The 16,606-nt window shown below is 35.8% G+C and overlaps 1 protein-coding gene across 3 annotated transcripts in view; it reads left to right on the top strand.

Annotated features, from left to right (window-relative positions):
* The window catches only part of LOC129240290 (facilitated trehalose transporter Tret1-2 homolog), a 121,407-nt gene extending 109,678 nt beyond the window's left edge, over positions 1 to 11,729 (top strand). For all 3 annotated transcript variants that reach the window (XM_054875998.1, XM_054875999.1, XM_054875997.1), the window contains 3 exons: positions 6,107 to 6,727; positions 6,791 to 7,042; positions 9,093 to 11,729. In XM_054875998.1, coding sequence (XP_054731973.1) covers positions 6,134 to 6,727; positions 6,791 to 7,042; positions 9,093 to 9,665 — 1,419 coding nt within the window. In that variant the 5' untranslated portion in view covers positions 6,107 to 6,133 and the 3' untranslated portion in view covers positions 9,666 to 11,729. The remainder of the gene's footprint in view (positions 1 to 6,106; positions 6,728 to 6,790; positions 7,043 to 9,092) is intronic.
* Positions 11,730 to 16,606: the final 4,877 nt, after the last annotated feature.

Below are 16,606 nucleotides of genomic sequence, written 5' to 3' on the forward strand. Positions count from 1 at the left end.
ATTCTTGGTTTACACGAACTTTATGAGACTGTGCCGAGTCCTTTTGGAACGTCCATGGTCTACGACCGTAATGTTTGCGTGTCGACGGCTCTAAAGCAGCTTATAAAACATTTTCCCGATAATAAGTCGCATTCACTTTGACACCAGGCTCGATAAAAACGATTGGACAGCATCCATCAGCGGTCACTGCGGCCTAAACCATTACTTGCGATGGGAAATTGTTTCGAGTGGCCATACGTAGGCTCAAATTCTCGTATGAGCATTCGGTCAAGTAAACACGATCGTTTTGAGTGTTTATGAACTGCTCGATTGGGAAATTTTTTTCATCAGAAAACACAATGTTTGGAAATTCGCCACGTTCGTGCAAGCGCAACAACTCCTTTGCTCTTTCGCACCGAACTTTTTTTTGCTGGGCTGAAAGATCGCGTGCTTTTTAGAGCTTGTAAGCCTTGACCTTGAGCTCATTTTTCAATATGCGTTGAATGCTGTCTTGCAATATTTTCAGTTCTTTGTCCATTTTTCTTGCACTTCGACGTGGATTTCATTCAAGTCGAGCCTTAATTTTCCGAACCAATTCTGGCGTTGTTGCGGTTTTTTGGTGACTGAGCTCACGAACAATGGCTGGTTGTGATTTTCCAGCCAAATATAACGCAATCACACTATTACGTTTGAATTCTATCACCGAAAAAAAAATTCAACAAAACTGAGACGCAAATGCTTTTGATGTCATGAGCTGTTTTACAGATACAAGCAGTGTGAAGTTGGTAACACTACATATCGTTCACCCTGTATATTTGGCTGTTGTCATGCAAATGGAAATCATAACTGTTTTAAGACCCCTACGAAAAACAGACTCTTTTGTGACAGAAATATGCTCGGTGTTTCGCCATAGCCTTTCGAGGACCGGTAAGCTTCAGAATATTTTTTTAAGAAGAAAATTGAAACGCAAAAAACTCAAAGCCTTAATGGACTAAATAGTATCACACCTTAAGTGTTGTATGTACCTTATATAACAAATTCGAAACAAATTACTCGTTAGTTAATAATATTTTTCTTTGTAAATCTTCTTCGCAATGTAAACATAAAATAAAAAAAATTTTAATATTCGCTATGTGAATCGAGCCAAAAAACTCAGGGATTGTTGATACGAAATACATGAAACAGAAACTGTCTTTGACATCATAATATAACTTATCAATCTCAATTATCGCTAAAAGTTTTGAGATAGACGAGAGCTTCGAAAGCGGCCTGTAATTGTGAATATCGTTTTTATTTCCACTCTTAAATATAGGGGTAACGGATGTCCATTCCCAGCCATCAACAAAGATACCAGAGGACAAAGATTTATTTAATATAATGTAAGAGGCTCACCAAGACACAAACAGCTCTTCTGCAAGATAGCCGAGAGGCCACCGGCGTCAGTTTTAGATCTGGGCTAGAGCTTCCTACGACATCAGTATCATAGAGGCACAATGACTGAAAATTAAGCAAAGAAAAACTGTTAGAGAAAAAACTAGTTAGAATACAAGTCCAAGACGAATTAAAAATTAAAGCAATAAAGTCAGTAAATAAATTGGCTGAATTTTAGATAGACATTAATTGAAACCGTCGAGCAAAGCGTTTTTTGAGTTGATGAATTGCCGTTTGGTATGCCAAGGTGTCTTATATACTTTCTTTTAACAAATAGGAATGTGCTTCAAGCACAACTCAAAAACCTTAGTTTTAAAGAAATGAAAACAAGAGGTAACATCATTGTCATGGAAGGCATCATCCCAGTCGTTACGCAAAGGAATTTGTTGCAGTTGTAGTTGAATTTGAAGTTAGGCTCAACGGATACCTCAGAAAATGCTTTAAAAAAAATTATAATAATAATAATGAATATATAGATCCCGGTGCTAGTCCCGGAATACCGGGGTCCCGAAATTTGCGGGATTGTAAAAGTACAAAAAAAAAATTACATCCCTAGCCCGTATCTCAAACGCAAATAGCTTAGACAATGGCGGAAGTGTGGTTGCATTGCAATAAACGCGTTCATTAAGGTCAGTTCGCTTATGAAAGCTAAAAGCTTATAAGTAGGAAATATTTTACGTTGCTAATTAATAGGAGCATCCGGTAAGGTGCTTAAAATTCCGATTAAAAATTAGTAAACAATTTTAAGTTTTGCTAATATTCTTCAATAGTATTTTTTCTTTTTTCAGTGCTTTTGCTTATGCGCTGTATTTAATGCGAATGATACTCTTTATGAAATTCCTAATTTAATTTGCCATTTTTTTTTCTCACTTTCATTTCATTTCTTAACTTTTTTTGCTCACATTTCCTATTCTAAAGGGTGTTTTTTTAGAGGTTAGGTTTTCAAGTTGGCACTACTTTTTTCGTAGATGGTCTTTTTGACAGCTGTCACTTGATTTATGCTCAGTTGGGTTTACCATTTCATAATGAATAGACTTACACCTGAACAACGTTTGCAAATCGTGCAAATTTATTACGAAAATAATGGTTCGGTTCGCGCGACGCATCGAAGAAAATTTTGTTCAGCGATGAAGCTCACTTTTGGTTGAAAGGGTATGTCAATAAGCAAAATTGTCGCATTTGGAGTGAACATAATCCACAAGCCATTGCTGAGACGCCGTTACATCCTCAAAAAGTCACTGTTTGGTGTGCTCTATGGGCAGAGGGAATCATTGGCCCATATTTCTTTAAAAATGAAGCCGGCCATAATGTTCAGTCAATGGAGAGCGCTATAGAGCCATGATTAATGACTTTTTCGTGCCTGAATTAGACGATGTTGATGTGACGACCTTTGGTTCCAACAAGACGGCGCTATATGCCATACAGCCAACGCAACAATCGATTTATTGAAGGAAACTTTTGGTGAGCGCATTATCTCGCGCCGTGGACCTGTGGCGTGGCCTCCAAGATCGTGCGATATAACACCGCTGGACTATTTCTTGTGGGGCTATGTGAAGTCGCTTGTCTACGCAGATAAGCCCGAGACGATTGACGTCTTGGAAGAAAATATTCGGTGCGTTATTGCTGACATACGGCCCCAATTGCTGCAAAAAGTGGTCGAAAATTGGGCCTCTCGGATGGAATTTATTCGAGCCAGCCGCGGCGGCCACTTGCCCGAAATCATTTTTAAAACATAATGGCAAACCCTTATCTTTATAATAAAACTAAATTCTTGGCCATAACATTAAATTATATACGTTTTATTTCATCTTGAAAACCTAACCTCTAAAAAAACACCCTTTAAAAACTACTGGTAAAATTCCCTTTCATTTTATTTATTCGCCCGTGATAAGGTTATGCCGCCACCCATTTGGCTTATTTTATTGTTATTATTATCAGTATATTTCTTTTATTAGTAAAAAGCTTGCCATAGTTTTGTTGTTTTATTAATGTGCTCATGCTTGCTGGTACGCATACATTTGATTATTGATGTCAATCATTTTCCAATTACTGATAAAATTTTCTCTCTCTCTCGGGCCATTTATGTCAGATGATTTGATAAGCATTTGGCGATTGAGTGCTGATTTGCGTCAACGTTATCCACTTTGAATTATCTGTCGCTAATGAATTTACCTTTGTACCTGTACATACACACATACCAAGTCACTCATTCGAAGTTCAACTGCTTAGAAAAAAATAAGCAAAGTTATCAGCAATATTACGTGTCTACTAATCAGAGACTCCCCAGCACGTTTTATGAGAGGCGTCTGTAGTCCCGACAAATTTCGCAAACTGCTAAATCATATTTGTAACTGTAAATTCTAAGATATCGCTTTTTTCGATAAATTCCTATTTCTGCGTTTTTAAGTGGCAAACGATCTTACCCAGTTCTAAATGAGCAACGGAATTTTTGAAAAAATCAGCCAATGATAGCCATCTCGAAAGTCCGCATAACATAATCAATAAACTCAATATTTGTATAACAAAGATGTGTGTCTACAAATTTATATACATACATACATGCATACATACAATATTTAAGTATTGATTACGGCTTACATTTAAGTGTTGCCGTTTAAGTCAGCTGAGCGAGTTCACTGAGAAATGTTAATTAAATGTTAACTTATTTTTATATATAATTTAAACACGTTTATATATATATACATATATCTATGTATGCATAAGTAGATACTCCTGATGAATATCTGTAAGTTTCCTAATCGTAGTCTGTATGTCTGTAGTACCTGCATGCTCACGAGTCACTCTAGAGTTGATCAATTATCGAATCGATCTTTCCGCCCTACCATGACTATCGTGCGGTGTTTTGCAATTTTTAATATTATCTTTTTTTAATTCATAAATACATACATACAATAAAAAAACTAGCAACTATTGTTGCTTGGCGAGCCTCCAACTTTATGAGCACTCGTGAGCAACTACGAAATACGAAAGCAAACAGACAAGCCTCTGTCTACTGCGCTTTTTATTTATCTATCATTTCCATTTGTTGATGAGAAAAGATCATTCGTTGGGAAGGGAGTTGATAATATTTACTTAAAAAACGCAGTTTCACTCGCAGAAATAATTGAGTTCCAATGGGATATGATCCTGAGTCGAATAAAAATCTAGTACATCTTTCGATTGTTAGGTTGGCAAATAATTTTTTGGACAATAGTAGGACTCCATAAATTGCATAAAAACTAAATAAATGCATTTTAAGAATTTTTTATTTAACCAGCGGACGTTTCTGCCGAGCGAATGTTCGAAAGAAAGGCTCTGCAGAAGAGTGATGATTGAATGATGAAGTTAATGAGGCAAATCGACAGAGAAATAGTGTCTATTTGTAGATATCTAGTCGAGTTACTATCCCTAGAGCTACATTAATAACGCCCAATGAGCTTATTGACGGCGCGCTCAATAGAACTTTGTCTCTAACTTCAAGAAGACAGATGTTTCTTTCCTGTGATAAACGTCGCCAGTTGGAAACACCAAGTGAAGCCAAGTTCTTCTCCACCTGATCTTTTCAACATAGGGCAGGCCTCGCACTACCTCTGCTACGAGAATCACCCGCACTTAAATTGTAGTTGACAGGCGCGGATAGAAATTGATACCTGCATCTTACCAGCTTCTCGGCTCCGTATTTGAGTGGCTCAACAGACAGCCCGTCGAGTTCCGCAACTTGTATGTTCTTTAGTCGTTCAATGCATACGCACTTTATCACAAACGGTGTAATCAACAATTGAAGTTTCGGTGTCTTTATCTTCTTTTTGAATTCCGCTACTCGGCGGCAAAGTCTTCTCCTATCACAAATTCCACACACGATTTCGGCTCTTTTCTATGGCAACTACAGATGGGAAAAGTTTCGTTGCTATTTTTTCTTTACTCTTACGAGGTCATCCGCCGAGCAGCAACTTTCCACATCAAGCAGCCGGATGGTAGCCAGATGTTAGCTATCAAATCACACTACTTCAAATATTTGCACTTTATCAATTTAACTTAGTCCGCAAAATGGGCGTTCATTTCTTACCCGGTGGAGACTTTATCGTAGTCGGCAGTTATAATTTGCATGAACCGTATATTGTGGTTCTTTGCCACTCCCACATGAACGACAGTTAAAATTTGCCTATTTTCCTGAACTTCTGTACTTGAACCATCCACCTTACAGTTAAACTCCAATTAAAGTTTTCTAAAAGATGTTTTAAGATGCCTAACCACCTTCACCCCTGTAGGTAACACCAATAATTCCGAATCAATAACTTATTCAACGGAGCAATTTTAACTGAATCTTGTAATCCCAGCGGACACATAAAATTATGTAATGAACTCCAAAATCATCTAATAGTGTGCGCCTCTTAAATTCAAAACTTCCTTTCTTTGACATTCAAAATTAAAACTAGTTATAATTATATATCTGCTCACATCAGAAATGTGAGCATGGGTGGATTGGCATGAATGATGAGATTAATCTTGACTTACTAATTACTTTAAAGTACGACTTTTGCTTTTGCTTCACTTACGTATGTATGTATGTACATCGGAGCATATATGTTAACTTACATACTTGTAAGTATAGGTATATATATACATATATATATCCTGAAATTGTTCAGACTTATACTAATTACATACGTTTATTTACGAATCTCATTCTTTGCAGGATCAAGAAAATTTACTCGGCAGCAGCATGGTGCACGGCGCGACTGAGAGCAATTCCAAGACCTTGCCGCAGTATGTGGCCGCTTTATCAGCTGCCGGTGGTGCATTCGCCGCTGGTACCCTGCTCGGTTGGACATCGCCGGCAGAGAATAAGATCCTCAATTTAAACCAATACAATTTTGATGTGTCCGCTGACCAATTCTCATGGATTGGATCGGCCATGACACTAGGTGCGGCTTGCGTTTGCATACCAACCGGTATACTCATCAACTTGGTCGGACGTAAAATGGCGATGTTGTTATTGGTGCTACCCTTCACATTGGGTTGGTGTATGCTAATTTGGGCGCAGAATGTTATTATGATGTACATCGCCCGTTTTCTACTTGGTGCCGCTGGTGGTGCATTCTGTGTGGCTGCTCCAATGTATACTGGTGAGATTGCGCAAAAGGAAATTCGTGGATCACTTGGCAGCTTTTTCCAACTTATGATAACGGCTGGTATATTGTTTGTGTATGCCATTGGAGCAGGGCTCAGTGTATTTTGGATAAATATTGTCTGCGGTTTGATACCTTTAGTATTTGGTGCTATTTTTGTCTTCATGCCGGAGTCGCCAACGTACTTGGTAAGCAACACAAGATCATGTATTAATTTGTGAGCTAGAAAATTTACGTTCTTCTTTTCGTAGATAACCAAAAACAAGGACGAAAATGCAATCGAATCCATTCAATGGCTGCGTGGAAAGGACTATGAATATAAGAGTGAAATTGAAGAATTACGCGATACTCAACAAAAGATCAGAGAGAATCAGGTTTCATGGTGGGTTGGTCTTTCACGTCCCGTCTCGCGCAAGGCATTGGCCATCAGTTTAGGTCTTATGTTCTTCCAACAATTATGTGGTATTAACGCTGTCATATTCTACGCCGCCCCAATTTTCCAGGTGAGTACTTGTCAGTGAAATACTGAGAGGGTCCTAGTAGTGTGTGAGGGCGTAAGGAATTATATTTATGACCAAAACCCAACCCGTTATAAAGTTAGATGAGTTATAAATCTCTTAAATTGCGCTTTATTCATTGAGTTAAAGCAGTGCACAGTGCAGCTGCAGTGCTTTCTAATCCCAAATAGTTTCTGGCCAAATAGGCGCTGCTCCGTTCTCGTTTTATGAAACAGTTGTACCGATTTTTGCTTTGCAAATCACCGTTTCGTGAAATTGGTAAGAGATCATAATTTACGTCAGTCGAGGTAATTATCGCTAAGTTTTTATGGAAGCCTCTCGTAAGCATAAAACGACTTGTGCCTTTGTTTGTCAGGTATGAGTTCGAGTTAAGTGAGCTACCGCTAGGTATTTCAGCTCTTACGTGAACTCAATAAAAGTGCACAATCCCATCAATATCGAAAATGGAGTTGGCCCAACAAATCGGTGTCTTATTTTTACACCTAACAACTTTCCGGTGAAAGAAAAGGGCAACTGTATTGCTAAAGCTATACTGATATGCTTATCGAAGCGAGAGGCTTTGCACTCGAAGTAGAAGGATTTACGCTAAACAGTTGGCGGTCGCGGATTTCTCTTATATCAGCATCAGCGTTAGAAGCAACACTTCGTATTTCATTGTAATAATATTATCAGCAAAGGTCTAATGCAAAAATGTTGACACTAAGATATTTGAACTTAAACAAACTTTCCCAGAAGGAAATGGTGCAATATCTTGCCTTCATAAGCTATTACAGAACAGCTTCTAAGCAAGTGAAATGCTTATGTCAACAGCACTGCTCACAGAGCGCTTCCAGTGCTCCTTCTCGAGAAGTGAGTAGGCAAGGTGTTACAAAATAAACTGTCGAGCTAACGTTTGTGCCTATACACAATTGTCGAAATTTACAAAAAAAGTGACGCGTTCATTTCTGTAAATTTATTAAAAGTGTATTTTTGTGATGAAAAGACGTGCTTCGGAAAGTTAGAAATCACTTAAGTAAAATTTATAATAAAAAGAGTGAGTGTAAATTAAATTAATTAAATGGCCTTGTGCTGAATAGCCGGAAATTTAAATTCGAAATCAGAGCTTTTATATGTGATACACCAGCACGTTCCTTCATGTGTGATACTATGGGTCATAACGCTTTAGCAGGCTGCGGTAAATGTTACCAGAGAGGCGAAAGAATTAAAAATGTTACAACTTTCAAAACTAAATCACCGGAACCGACAATGACTTGAATGAAAGAAAACAACCTGATTTTCACAAAGAGATGTTTAAAAATAATCAAAGCAGTCTACAAACAATTGGCATAAAAATGATCACACAATTTCCGTTGGAGCCCATGCACTTGTTGGACTTAGGCGTTATGAAAAAGATGTTGCACATTCTATTTAATGGGAAAATAGATGTTTCAATCACCACCGACAGAAAGAAAATGCTATCCACTCGGTTATTATCATTAAGTTCATATATATTATAATAATTTAATTACATTTATTTATCTTTTTTGTTTAAAATTCATATTTATAAAAAATAAATAAATAAATAAATCATCTATTAAAATACTTATAATTATTAAAATTAAAATAATTTTTTGAAATTATCGTTGCTGTTTGGAAGTAAGATAACATCACATGACAAAGACGGCTTCCTGCAGCCAGGCGTTTGTGAAGCGCTTGAAGACAGCTCCTTCTCAAAAGCATTTTCGTACAAGCGGTGGCATAATGACTTGCAATAACACCTTCTATAAGATGTTCCGTCGCAAGCGAAAATGCAATGCCTTGTGTTTTGGCTCATTTCATATAAAAAATAATTAAGGAAATCATGGAGACGGTAAGGCCCTCCCGATTCCAAAGAAGAGCTTCTGTAATCGCTTTTCACTCCTTCTTTTTTCTACTGGGTTGTCATATTACCTCACACTCTCTTACTCTCCCACGCCACCCCCAAGCACTCTACGCTTTACGCGTATTTACAAATTTATTTCAACTGAATAATTTTCTCTCTTTTTTCGTCTCCTAGGATGCGAACACCGGCATTGATGAAAATCTCTCAACTATTGTCGTCGGTATCATGCAATTCATCGCAACTTTCGTATCCACAATTGTTGTTGATAAACTTGGACGCCGCCTATTGCTGCTTACCTCGGCCATCATCATGGCTTTGTCCACCTTCGCCATGGGTATATACTTCTACATGCAAAGCCAAAATCCAGCATCTGTGGTAAGTCTCGGTTGGTTGCCCGTCGTCAGTTTGTGCGTCTTCATCGTACTCTTCTCACTCGGCTTCGGCCCAGTACCATGGTTGATGATGGGTGAGGTGTTCGCTGCCGATATTAAAGGTGTAGCTGGCTCCATTGCCGGCACAACCAACTGGATTTTGGCTTTCATTGTAACGAAGACATTTAAGGATCTGAAGGAATCAATGGGCTCAGGTCAAACCTTCTGGCTCTTCTCAGGCATCACTGTCATTGGTGCAGTCTTCGTATTCTTCGTTGTACCAGAGACGAAAGGCAAGAGTTTGAATGAAATTCAAGCAGAATTGGAAGGCAAAAAAGCAAGCACAGCACCCGCAGCGTTGAATGGTGCAGTCTAATCAGCAGGTCTGGAAAAGACATAAAGAGGATTTAAAGGTATACTAAACAAATGAAAAAAAAAAACAGGTATGCAAGGAGCAGGGAAGGAGTTGGATGGCAGTAAACAAATTAGTTTATTAAAGGAAAAATATTATCTGCAGGGAGAGAAAAAAATTGTGAAATAGCGGAGATAAGGCGTTGGATGTATTAATGTTTTTCTTATTAGAAAAGTATTGCGTAATCTTAGGTCTTAACAGTATACACACCGCATGTTAAATGAATACATACATACATACACATACGTTTACACACTCTAACACTAAGTCCTAAAGTTAAGCGAATAATGTATGGAAAGAACGCGCGTAGAGGAAGAAGAACCGGCAATTTTTGTTAAATTTGCGCTTTAACTGCGTTTAGTAATTCTAACAAGAGAATTTATTATTTAATGATGTATGTAATATAATGTAATTGTTTTTTTTTTTTGCCTAATATTTGTAAGATGGTTTTTTTTGCGTAAAGTGTACACACTTGCTTTTTTAAGGCGAAGTAAATCTAAATTTCTTATAATATTTATAGTTGTGCGTGGAAAACTGTTACGTGTATTTTATTTAAATTAAAACTTGCATACTCGATTTCGCTTAAATGCAATTTTATAATAATTGTATTTAAAATATGTTTTAATGCTAGATATCATACACACACACACATAATTTTAAATTTACCAAGAAAAAAATTATGTAAGCGGATATTAAAAACTCACCCCACCCCCCTCTCTCTCTCTCTCTCTCTCTCTTTGGCGATAAAAAAAATGTTAAACCTGATTTAGCAAATTAGTTAATTTTATTTTTTAAACTTACAAGAATAGCCAAGGAAAATAGAAAAAATGTTGGTCTCTACCTAAGAAATTTTAAGTTAACTTGATTTGTATAATTTATTTATTGTTTTAGAAAACCGATTCTAACGCAAAAATCTTGCAAAAAATGTTTATATTCCCTCTGAGAACAGCAAAATGCAGAGAAGATAACATAAATAAAACTAACAGAGAAGACTGAAGGTCAAGAAAATATCCTAAAAACAAAAACGAGAAAAAATTATAATAATAATAATAATAATAATAATAATAATAGTACTAACCAAATGCATGAAATGTTGAAAATGCACTTAAGTGTTGTAAAAGTTTAAGGTGTGTTCAGAGTTAGGTAAATTAAGAACGGTAAATTAAGCAACGGCGAGTTCAATACTCTAAGGCAGCAAAAGACGTATGGTTTTTATGTGTAAAGTAAGCTAAGCTAAGTTTGTTGGAAAAAGAAGATTTCTGTTAAAAATATAGAGATTTGAAATCTCTTAGCATCGTCTCCACCGTAGTTACACACCCAACCAAGCATATTAGAGTTTACAAAAACACAATACAAAAGACTCAAACACCGATAAGCAGTAAAAGCATAATCCCGCATTTAAAACAAAATTAAGCAAATACTATAGTTTGCTCTTTCTAATTGTAAATTGCATTTAAAATATATTTTAGCGTATTTTCATTGTTAAAGCATTTTATTTTGTGCATGAATGCGCGCACAAATGACACACAAATACTTGAAAACTTTTGTTTCACAATTATCCATAACTGCGCACTTTTTTGTTTTTTGTAAGTCTTTTAATGTGTTATCTCGTCTTTCGAAAAAACAAAAGCGCCTTCAGCCAAAAATGTTAGTGGCACCCGAATCGCTGTAATGGCGTCGAAAGTTTTGCTCTTTCCACGCAAAAAAGCAAATATATATTTTTTAATTTTAAAGTTAATCTTTTATTTCATAGATTGGTTCTTATTATTTCTTTTTTCATTTTCGCTAAATTTCGCTTAATTTTATTTTATGTTATACTCTAAATTAATTTGTTTAAATACTTATACGAATACACTCTACACTAATGTAGCCTTAAGTTTGAAAGTCTTTTTGTATTTTTAATTTATTGTCCATATCTAAATATGTAATTACTGTGTAAAATATAATAAATGCAAACATGTTATAATAAAAGTCATGTTGATGCAAAAAATATTTAATAAAATAAAAGATATGATTTTTGTAAAAATACGTCATTTGAGTTTCTTTGGGGGCGTCCATAAATTACGTGAGGTGTTTTTTTTAATTTTCTGACCCTCCCTCCCCCCTGCACAGTGGTCCGACCAGAAAACGTTGGCGGACAAAATTCAAAAACTCATTTAATTAAGCTGAAAATATATATTTAGGGGTTTTAAGGATCAGTGATGACGAATCTGACCTTAGTTTTAGCAAATTTTAAATTCATTGAATACTATAAATACATTTTTACTTCCGTAATTCGCTGGTGAGTTCATTTTTACATTTTTCACGACCCCAGAGAGTACCACGTGGAGGTTTACGGTAAGGTTATTCTCTCCTCATTTTTTTTTGTTTTTAGATTTTTTTTTTTTATTTTTTTTTTAATTTTTTTTTTTTTTAATTTTTTTTTTTATTTTTAATTTTTAATTTTTTTTTTATTTTTAATTTTTTAAATTTTGTTTGGATATTTAGTTGTTTTTTTGTTTTTCATTTTTCATTTTTTTTTTATGATTCAGAATCCTCGGTTTCTGATGAGCTGTTGTCTGAGGCTGGATCATTTTTCAAATTTAAAAGCGCAAGAACCGTTTTTGAAAATGGTTTTGGCTTGTTTTTCGGAACCTTAGTTTTTGATATTATAACTACATCTGATGAACAAAGCAAAGCATTTAATAAATCTGTCATTGTTTCCATTCTCGACATTTTTCGTGTATTGTTTTGTCTAAAATTTTTCAAATCCTTATTGCGTGCTCCCTGGGCCTCTTCGGAGAGTTGGCCAATAGGCAGCAAAGCATGTTTAATAATTCAACTCCCATGAATTAATATTTTGTGCACGGAAGCCGGCATGTAATACCAATCATATAGTTGGACAAATAGTTTAGCAGAATCAAGGGCATATTTTTGAAATGCTTCAATATTAATACCAAGACCAGACGATAATGTTTGTAAAATAGTGGCAAACCGCTTGATTAAATGAATATCAATTCCAGTAATTACTGATGATACTTCAGGATCATTAAAAAACCTGCGAGCCGTGTTCCCTTCATTTGTCGTTCCACTACCACCCGTTTTAGGAATATCCAGCAATAATCCCATTCGACTTTTGAATGCTGCTTGGACAGATGTCTTTTTATTTTTTAAACTATTTTTTTCTTCTAGACTTCTAGCCTGCCATTTTTTGAACTCTAATCGATATGATATGTGTAGTAAACATTCGAAAAATCTTATCCATGCATGTAAAGTGGGCAAGCCAAACTGAAATGTAGATGGATCGGTTTCCTTTAGAATTGATTCTTCGATTTTGTTCATCATTATTGGCGTTGACCCACATACCTACATAGCATTTTTGAGTTGATGATGTGTGGGTAAGAGCATTGCATACTTTGCCATCTACCATGGTGAGTAGCATTTTATGCGAAATTGATATATTTAATTCATTAAGTTTAATTTTACTTGGTGTTAAATTATCTATTTGACTTTGTACCCAATCCCTTTCTTTCAAAGAAACTATCGAACTCTCTTTTATGAACTGTCTTTCACACTATCATCATGGTATTGAAGCTTCTCAAGAACGTAATCTTGTAATTCTAACTTCTTTGACTCAAAACTTTTTTTTCTAAAGAACGCAAAAAAATAAATAACTCCTTTTTTTTAAAACTATACGTCATTTTGATTTTATTAATATATTACAAGCAGTTCTCAGATGTTCGTTAATATTCTAATCGGCTTATGCCCGTTCCTCCAGTGACAGATAAAAATGTTATATTATTATACATAATTTTATTGTATATAGTGTTATATAACATATATCATATTAATATTGTAATAATATTAAAAAAAAAATTTTGTTTTTGTAATACATTTTTTTTTTAGTTGTCTCTTAATGCTGATGGGGTCTGTGATGTCTTTTTCTGTCTTTTACACAAAATCGCATAAGCCATATGTAACGTTTTGCCTGTGGGTAAATGCAAAAAAGCTACATTATTTTTAATTTGCGCAACTTTGCGCAACAGGTTTCAGTTTGAGATCATAGCTGAAATATGTGGCTACATCACTCATGTTGATGTCAAGTGGACCGGTGTGGACCACTCGAAAAAATGATCTTTAAAAAAAAATTTTTCGAAAAATTTAGAAATTTCAAAAAAAAAAAAATGGATTTTGTACCACAACTTAAGAGAATTTTTACTGTTTCCGTTAATATATTCAATTATCTTTTTTTTTCAATATTTGGTTAACAATCAAATGGTAATATTTATTTGCAGACATGAAAATGAAGCGGTTGTATGAAGTACGATTTACATACAATTTCATGTTTAAAGTCAAAAAACTACAATGAAAAATTTTTTAAATTAAGTAATATTTTCAAGAAATCTGCCTTGAATATTTAAGAAAACATCTGCATTATCAAACTTTTATTTCAAAAATGTTGAAAAATTGAATTTTGTCCGGCCGCCCTGGTGAGATGTCGTGAGATTTTATTCAACCCCCTCCCCCATCCCCCAATCTCACGTGAGATTTTTCAAAATGTGGGTTTCTTATGTAAACGCGTTGGATTGTTATTGTAAAAAGAAAAAAAAAATTGCTTCGTGCTTTTATTTACGACTAGTTAAGACTAGTAATCAATATTGCTGAGAGTTATAAGAGTTATGACTGTATAGTAATTCTTAATAAAAATTTGTTGACATTCGCGCTCGTTAAAAAACTAAAAACAAAAAAAAATAAAATAGGCACGCATAAAACTGAATCAACTGCAATATACCTGGAGTAAATATTGGCTCTCTCTAACGTGCTCAGTGTACCATTCTTCGGCTGGCAGGTCTGGAATGCTGGAAGTGTCATTATTCGGGTCTTTACACTTAATGCACACTGCATACCATATTTCAGCCAAAATATCCCCTGCCTTTTTGAAATTATCCTCGTCAGGCCCACCTTGACGGTTATAAGAACAAGTTTAACTTTGCCGTCTAAATTCTTTATAAATTTTGAAAAATACTCCATTGTTAAAAGAGTGTCCAAGTCTTGAGCGTGACTAGTTGCAGTTGACGAAGAGTGCTTGCCACTTCGTATTGCTATATAAGTTGCTCCACTATATGAAACAGCTTGCTAAATTAGACCGAACTTTTCTCTCAGTGGATTCCCTGAGAAGCCGTTCAATCTCATGTTTAATGTGATGTATTAACTCTTCTTTCTTCGGGAATTTTTGCTTCGCAGTATTCCATAATTTTATCACATCGTCCTGGCAGGACTTCTTCGTCTTATAGACGTATCTTTTGACGTATGCGTTATAAAAATCTTGATAACTTCTTTTTAAATTAGTAAGAGCATGAACTGAGTCGAGTAAAACATTTACAAGGATAAACAAAGAAGGTTGGAACCTGTCCGTGTGTCGCTGCCACTCAGCTCGTACGCTCTTGTTCATCGAGTCGCGCGTTCGGCTGATAGTGGCGCGAAAACAAACGACGGGCTACACTGTACCGTAAATTCAGATTAAATTGAGGTATTTGGTATAAAACAAATATGGTGGTTTGACAGCAGTAATGTATAATGTCGAAGTATGAATGAAATTATTTTCTTTCGAACGAATTAGTGAATGATCTTAATCATACTACGATTACGCTTAAGATTAAATCTTAAGGATGTACAATCTGGATAATGGACCAAAATAGTATAATTTTTTTTTGTTGCAATTAGAAAAAAATTGCGTGCTATTTGCCGAGACCCCCCCTCTCTCCAACGTAACATTAGATGAGATTTGACTCGACCCCCTCCCCCCTTAAACATCTCACGTAATTTATGGACGCCCCCTTTCGAGGGAAAAATCATTTGCTGCTGTAGCAACCTGCTTATATCGAATGTTTAATTTAAGAACTTTAGAACTTAAATTCTAATAAAGGGTGATCAATTTAGAGGTATTGGATTTTAAATTGGAATAAAACAACGAAAATTTAAATTGATTGCGCAATCTTAACTATTTTTGTGTAGAGCCATAGCGTTTATTTTTTAAAGATAATCCCTTTCAAATGTTGGCTGCAATGTGATGTAATTGGGCCATACGTAAACACCAATTTTGAATGACTCGCGACTCGCTGGAGGACTTCAATCGGTATCTCGTGAATAACTGGAGTAATGCTGGCTTCCAATGAATCGCCCGAAGCTGATTGATCCACAAAGCATTTAGACCTTACATACCCGAGAGATGAACTGCTCACCGAAACGCCGACGCAGTAAACGGTTCACGGACTGTATGGAAAGTAGCGCTGTCTTGTTGGAACCAAATGTTGTGGAGATCACGGGCTTCACTTTCTGACATCAAAAAGTCGTATATTATGGCGTCATAGCATTCCCCATTCATTGTTACTTTGACACCAGCCCCATCTTTGTAGAAATATGGGTCGATGATTCCTCCAGCCCATAGGCCGCACCAAACAGTTGTTTTCAATAGATGTAATAGCTGTTCTTGAATGGCTTCATTGGTGATTGACGTAGCCAATAAGCAAAAACTGTGCTTCATCGCTGAACGGTTATGTACACCAAAAGTTGGCCTGAGCGCGCGATGATCACTTTTCACAGAGCCTCGATTTTCGTAATACAATTGTACGATTTGTAAACGTTGTTGAGGCGTAATACTGAAAAAAATTATGTATTTAGTTTGACGCTAGTCACGCGTGATCTGTCAAAACCCCTATTGGAAAAAGTACCTCCAATCTGATCACCCTTTACAAAACAGTAGCATTGTTGGAATTGATTTTTTTGTATTATGATCTGGTAGATAATTTCATGGCATTTATTTCTCGATTATGATATTCGGGAAATGTCCTCCGCGGCTTGTAACTCGTAGCCATTCGATCGGGTCCATTCGATCAGTCCAATTTTCGACAACTTTTTCGAATAAA

The sequence above is a fragment of the Anastrepha obliqua genome, chromosome 3 (genome assembly GCF_027943255.1).
Source record: "Anastrepha obliqua isolate idAnaObli1 chromosome 3, idAnaObli1_1.0, whole genome shotgun sequence".
NCBI classification, from domain to species: Eukaryota; Metazoa; Arthropoda; class Insecta; order Diptera; family Tephritidae; genus Anastrepha; species Anastrepha obliqua.